The 6872-nt window shown below is 43.9% G+C and overlaps 1 protein-coding gene across 2 annotated transcripts in view; it reads left to right on the top strand.

Annotated features, from left to right (window-relative positions):
* adcy1b (adenylate cyclase 1b) overlaps window positions 1-6872 on the top strand; it is a 103288-nt gene that overhangs the window by 886 nt on the left and 95530 nt on the right. For both annotated transcript variants that reach the window (XM_072687243.1, XM_072687242.1), the window contains exon 1: window positions 1-119. This exon is cut by the window's left edge and continues 886 nt beyond it. In XM_072687243.1, the coding sequence (XP_072543344.1) occupies window positions 1-119 (119 nt within the window). The remainder of the gene's footprint in view (window positions 120-6872) is intronic.

Below are 6872 nucleotides of genomic sequence, written 5' to 3'. Positions count from 1 at the left end.
ACGCGCTGCTGCCGGTGCGGACGCTGTTGGCCGTAGTGTTCGGGATAGTGGTGGCCGTTTCTCACACCACGGTGACCGCCACGTCCGTCACCGCCAGGACACAGAAACTCTGGAGAACGGTGGGTTCCTCTGTTCTGTATCTGCTCTTCTCTTCTCTGCTCTGCTCTTCTCTGTTCTGCTCTTCTCTGCTCTGCTCTTCTCTGCTCTGCTCTGCTCTGGTCTTCTCTGTTCTGCTCTGCTCTGTTCTGCTCTTCTCTGTTCTGCTCTTCTCTGTTCTGCTCTTCTCTGTTCTGCTCTGCTCTTCTCTGCTCTGCTCTTCTCTGGTCTGCTCTTCTCTGTTCTGCTCTTCTCTGTTCTGCTCTTCTCTGGTCTGCTCTTCTCTGCTCTTCTCTGGTCTGCTCTTCTCTGTTCTGCTCTTCTCTGCTCTTCTCTGCTCTGCTCTTCTCTGTTCTGCTCTTCTCTGCTCTTCTCTGTTCTGCTCTTCTCTGTTCTGCTCTTCTCTGTTCTGCTCTTCTCTGTTCTGCTCTTCTCTGCTCTTCTCTGCTCTTCTCTGCTCTGCTCTGCTCTTCTCTGCTCTTCTCTTCTCTGCTCTGCTCTTCTCTGTTCTGCTCTTCGCTGTTCTGCTCTTCTCTGCTCTGCTCTTCTCTGCTCTTCTCTGCTCTGCTCTTCTCTGTTCTGCTCTTCTCTGCTCTTCTCTGCTCTGCTCTGCTCTTCTCTGCTCTGCTCTGCTCTTCTCTGCTCTTCTCTTCTCTGCTCTTCTCTGCTCTTCTCTGTTCTGCTCTTCTCTTCTCTGCTCTTCTCTGGTCTGCTCTTCTCTGGTCTGCTCTTCTCTGCTCTTCTCTGCTCTGCTCTTCTCTGCTCTTCTCTGGTCTGCTCTTCTCTGCTCTTCTCTTCTCTGCTCTTCTCTGGTCTGCTCTTCTCTGCTCTTCTCTGTTCTGCTCTTCTCTTCTCTGCTCTTCTCTGCTCTGCTCTTCTCTGGTCTGCTCTTCTCTGTTCTGCTCTTCTCTGCTCTTCTCTTCTCTGCTCTTCTCTGGTCTGCTCTTCTCTGCTCTTCTCTGTTCTGCTCTTCTCTTCTCTGCTCTTCTCTGCTCTGCTCTTCTCTGGTCTGCTCTTCTCTGTTCTGCTCTTCTCTGCTCTGCTCTTCTCTGCTCTTCTCTTCTCTGCTCTGCTCTTCTCTGTTCTGCTCTTCTCTGTTCTGCTCTTCTCTTCTCTGCTCTTCTCTGCTCTGCTCTTCTCTGGTCTGCTCTTCTCTGGTCTGCTCTTCTCTGTTCTGCTCTTCTCTGCTCTTCTCTGCTCTGCTCTTCTCTGTTCTGCTCTTCTCTGCTCTTCTCTGCTCTTCTCTGTTCTGCTCTTCTCTGTTCTGCTCTTCTCTGCTCTTCTCTTCTCTGCTCTTCTCTGCTCTGCTCTTCTCTGTTCTGCTCTTCGCTGTTCTGCTCTTCTCTGCTCTGCTCTTCTCTGCTCTTCTCTGCTCTGCTCTGCTCTTCTCTGCTCTGCTCTTCTCTGCTCTTCTTTTCTCTGCTCTTCTCTGCTCTGCTCTTCTCTGTTCTGCTCTTCTCTTCTCTGCTCTTCTCTGGTCTGCTCTTCTCTGGTCTGCTCTTCTCTGCTCTTCTCTTCTCTGCTCTGCTCTTCTCTGCTCTTCTCTGGTCTGCTCTTCTCTGCTCTTCTCTTCTCTGCTCTTCTCTGGTCTGCTCTTCTCTGCTCTTCTCTTCTCTGTTCTGCTCTTCTCTGCTCTGCTCTTCTCTGTTCTGCTCTTCTCTGCTCTGCTCTGCTCTTCTCTGCTCTGCTCTTCTCTGGTCTGCTCTTCTCTGCTCTTCTCTGTTCTGCTCTTCTCTGCTCTTCTCTGGTCTGCTCTTCTCTGCTCTTCTCTTCTCTGCTCTTCTCTGGTCTGCTCTTCTCTGCTCTTCTCTTCTCTGTTCTGCTCTTCTCTGCTCTGCTCTTCTCTGTTCTGCTCTTCTCTGCTCTGCTCTTCTCTGCTCTGCTCTTCTCTGCTCTGCTCTTCTCTGGTCTGCTCTGCTCTGCTCTTCTCTGTTCTGCTCTTCTCTTCTCTGTTCTGCTCTTCTCTGCTCTGCTCTTCTCTGCTCTTCTCTGTTCTGCTCTGCTCTGCTCTTCTCTGTTCTGCTCTTCTCTTCTCTGCTCTTCTCTGTTCTGCTCTTCTCTGCTCTGCTCTTCTTCTCTCAGCTGCTCTTTTCTCTTCTCTGTTTAACTGTGGTCGGCTCTGCTCCCTTTTACTCTTCTCTTCTCTCAGTTCTTCTCTTATTCCTTTCCTCTTCTCTTTTCTCTGCTCTTCTCAGCTCTTCTCTTTTTTCTCTTATCTCTGCTCTTCTCCTTTCCTTTTTTCTTATCTCTCAGCTCTTCTCTTGTCATTTCTCTTCTCAACTTTTCTCTTGTTGTCTCTTCTCAGCTCTTCTCTCCTGCTTTTTTCTCTTCTCTTCTCTCAGCTCTTCTCTTGTCATTTCTCTTCTCAGCTTTTTTCTTCTCCTTTTGTCCCTCCTTTCTTCTCTGCTCTTCTCTACTCCTTTTGTCTCTTCTCTTCTCAGCTCTTATTTTATTCTTTCCTCTTATCTTTTCTCTGCTCTTCTCAGCTATTCTCTTCTCTTGTCATTTCTCTTCTCTGCTCTTCTCTTTTTTCCTCTTCTCTGCTATTCTCTTTTTCTTTTCTTTCATGTCTTCCCAGCTCTTCTCTTCTTTTGTCATTTCTCTTCTCTTCTGACAAGAGAAAAAATGACAAGAGAAGAAAGAATTCCTGTTTCTCTTCTCAGCTCTTCTCTTTTCAGCTCTTCTCTTCTTCTTTTTCTCAGCTCTTTTCTCTTTTCAGCTCTTCTTTTCTTTCTTCTCTTCTCAGCTCTTCTCTTCTTTTTCTCAGCTCTTCTCAGCCCTTATCTTCGTTTTTGTCTCGGCTCTTCTCTTTTTCTCCTATCTTTCTCTCTTTTTCTTCACTCCTCTTCTCTTCTCTTTCCCTCTCTTTTATTCTTCTCTCATCTTCTTCTCTTCTCATCATATCTTTTCTCATCATCTCTTCAATCTCCTTTCTTTTCCTCTGAACTCTTCTCATTATTTATTGTCATCTCTTTCACCAAATAACCTTCAAAGAGCCCCCATTTTTAGAGTGTACAGAGTTTATACCCTCTATTTTTTCTATCTTTCCTTTTCTTTCCTGCTCATCAATGATTTGTAGAGCAGTTCTGCAGTATAAGCGTCTGCCCGTGTACGCTGTTAATAGAATGGTCTAAAGTGTTAAAGCTTCTATTGGAAACTTGGTTTCAGCACCATTCAGTGAACAGCACCACCACAGGACACTTAGGGCTAGTTCCCAGACAGGCATCCAGTCTAGTCATGGACTATATCTCCTTTCCTGTGTCTCCAAAAGGAAAAAAGAGAGTATCCTTTTAACCTTAAAACAGGGCTTTATGTAATAACAACCCTGAGAGAGAGAGCTTAGCTGCCACTGTGTGAAATACAGACTGTTTGATTAACTAAACTGTTAAATTAACACACATACAGCTGGTTTCCCAGACCCAGACTAAGCCTGGCTTTGTTCTAAATTACAGTCAGATGGTAACCCACTATTGGAAATTAATTGGAGTAATTGGATAGCAAGGCAGCAAGTGAACAGCCCATTCTTGATTGGTTAAAATCTGGAAATTGAAAAGTGCGAGAATCTGAGCATCTTCAAAATATCAGGCAGGTCTTGTTGGGCATTCTTGGTAGGCAGTGGTCAGTACCTACCAAAAGTGGTCCAAGAAAGGACAACCAGTGAACTTGCGACAGGGTCATGGGCACCTTAGGCTCATTGATACTCATGGAGGAACTTATAGGACTTGGTTCTGCAGGATCTGCTGTTAATGTTTTGGTGCCAGATACACAGGACAGATGCAGAGATCTTGTAGAGTCCATGCAGGAGGAGAGGGACCTACTAGTTTAAAATCTAATCACCCAAACTGTTAACTAAGCATCTACGTAGTGAAAAGAATACCTGCCTGCAGGTTCAGTCAGTACATTAAGTGTTGAGTTCATGCCTACAGGACTGCGTTTACACCTATAGGACTGTGTTAAGACCTACAAGATTAAGGTAAGACATACAGGACTAAGTTAAGACCTACAGGATTTATTTAAGACCTATATGATTTAATTAAGACCTATAGGACAGAGTTAAGACTACAGGACTGAGGTAAGACCTATTGGATTGAGTTAGGACCTAATTAAGACCTCCAGAACAGAGTTAGGACTACAGGACTGAGGTAAGACCTATTAGATTGAGTTAGGACCTACAGGACTGAGTTAAAACATACAGGATTTAATTAAGACCTCTAGAACAGAGTTAAGACTACAGGACTGAGGTAAAACCTACAGGATTTAATAAAGACCTACATGATTTAATTAAGACCTATAGGACAGAGTTAAGACTACAGGACTGAGGTAAGACCCACAAAACAGACCTATAGGACAGAGTTTACACCTATAGGGCAGAGTTAAGACTACTGGACTAAGTTAAGACTACAGGACTGAGATAAGACCTACTGGATTTAATTAAGACCTATAGGACAGAGTTAAGAATACAGGACTGAGGCAAGACCTGTTGGATTGAGTTAGGACCTACAGGATTTAATTAAGACCTATAGGACAGAGTTAAGACTACAGGACTGAGGTAAGACCTATTGGATTGAGTTAGGACCTACAGGACTGAGCTAAAACTTACAGGATTTAATTAAGACCTACAGGATTTAATTAAGACCTCTAGGACAGAGTTAAGACTACAGGACTGAGGTAAGACCTATTGGATTGAGTTAGGACCTACAGGACTGAGTTAAAACATACAGGATTTAATTAAGACCTATAGGACAGAGTTAAGAATACAGGACTGAGGCAAGACCTGTTGAATTGAGTTAGGTCCTACATGATTTAATTAAGACCTATAGGACAGAGTTAAGACTACAGGACTGAGGTAAGACCCACAAAACTGAGTTAAGACCTATAGGACAGAGTTTACACCTATAGGGCAGAGTTAAGACTACTGGACTAAGTTAAGACTACAGGACTGAGATAAGACCTACTGGATTTAATTAAGACCTACAGGTAAGGCTCAGAGTAAGTCTAGCTTTGGGCTACGCTGCAGTATCAATGGTGAATTACCACTGGAAATTCCTCTTAGTCTAGGTTTAGGCTTAATTTGGGTCACGGTTGGATTAACTAAACAGTGAATTTAACACACAGACAGTGTTGGATTAACACTTACATTAATCCATAATATCCATGTGGTAGAATTACCACATAAACCATCAAAAAATTAATTTCATTAAATCGGAAAAATTCAAAATAGACGGATGTTGAATCAGGATCTGCTCGATTAGTAAAAGACCAGACTGTAGATCAGTTCTCTGCTTTCAGGCTTGCAGTGTGTTGAATGTTGAAGTGTTGGGACAGTTCAATTGCTTAGCCAATTTACTGGCTGTGTGGTTAATTTAACAACTGTAGGGCTCATTCAGTACTTTAAATGCTGGACCATATAGTCCAGCTAGACACAAATGAACACCTCAACACTGGGATGCTCACAGTGGTGCTGTCCACTCGAATGGTGCTGAAGTGTCATTTCCTTCGGTTTGTGGTGTTTGCAGTGTTTGCAGTTTGAGAGTGAGTTCAGGACAGTATCAATCCCTTAACCTGTAGCTTCATCATCATATTATTCATCTGAAGACGTTCTTTTCATGATTATCTTCAGCTGATGCTGTGAAACTATGTAAGTTATATAATTCTGAGTATGCGGAACTGAAGTGTGGGGCTACCTACAGACCCTTAGAGCCTAAGATGTTTCAAAGCTCATCTGATGGAAGGCTAATATTTCCAGTTCCCATCCAACACCTAGTTTATCTAATCAGTCCTTCATTACAGTAAATCAGTAAAGCATTTACTAAATAATTCATAATGATTGGATGATGATAATCATGAACAATGAGTTTTGAGATTAGTAAATAAAGACCATCGGCCCAACTACACTTGAAAACTTGACCATATCATAACATTCATGTTTAAACACATTGAAGAACAATAGACATGATTGTGCAACAAGTGTTTTGCATTTCCAGGCAGCGGTGATTGCTCTGTAGTTGCTTAGTGTGGTTGCTAGGTAGTTGCTATGGTGTATCAGTTGGTTGGTTGGGTGTTATTAGTGTATTTGTATGATTTACATTTACATTGAAGGCCTTTAGCAGATGCTCTTCTCCAGAGCGACTTACAGCAGTGCTTCACTCAGAAATAACCTCAGCTAGTTTAGATCAGCTAGAATCCAGAATCCCTCTAATCTTAGACTCTACTAAATACAGAAGTCAGTCTGGAGACACAGTCCTCCACACACTCTACACTCTGCACACTAAGTCCTCTCAGAAGAGGAGGAGGGTCTTCAGTCTGGGTTTGAGGACGGAAAGTGTTGGACTCTGCTGTTCAGACACCCAAGGGAAGTTCGTTCCACCACTTCGGTGCAGGACAGAAAAAAGTCTGGACGCTCGTCTTCCGTGGATCTTAAAGGATGGAGGGTCGAGCCGAGCCGTACTTGAAGCTGGAAGGGCTCTTGGTGCGGATCGGCTTTTGACCATCGCCATCGGAGGGAGGTGGGCAGCTATCATCTGCTCACAAGCAGGGGGCCCAAACCTTTGCAACCTTACAATCAGACTGAAGAACCTGGAGATGGAACAGTGTTGCTATTTCCAAAACCGCAGACATAGAGAAAGAATGGAGAGGTGGAAGCCGGCCCTGACCAGTCATTTGTGTAGCAGCTGTCAGCTGTACTCTCTTTGCAATAGCAGTAGTAAAGTAGAACTGCCTAGTAATGGATATTGAGGTGGGCCATTGGGTAATTAGTACCTGATCCCCAAAAATTC

The sequence above is a fragment of the Salminus brasiliensis genome, chromosome 9 (assembly GCF_030463535.1).
Source record: "Salminus brasiliensis chromosome 9, fSalBra1.hap2, whole genome shotgun sequence".
Lineage (NCBI taxonomy): Eukaryota > Metazoa > Chordata > Actinopteri > Characiformes > Bryconidae > Salminus > Salminus brasiliensis.
The sequence above is the reverse complement of the archived record's forward strand: the minus strand, read 5'-3'. Positions and strand labels throughout refer to the sequence as shown.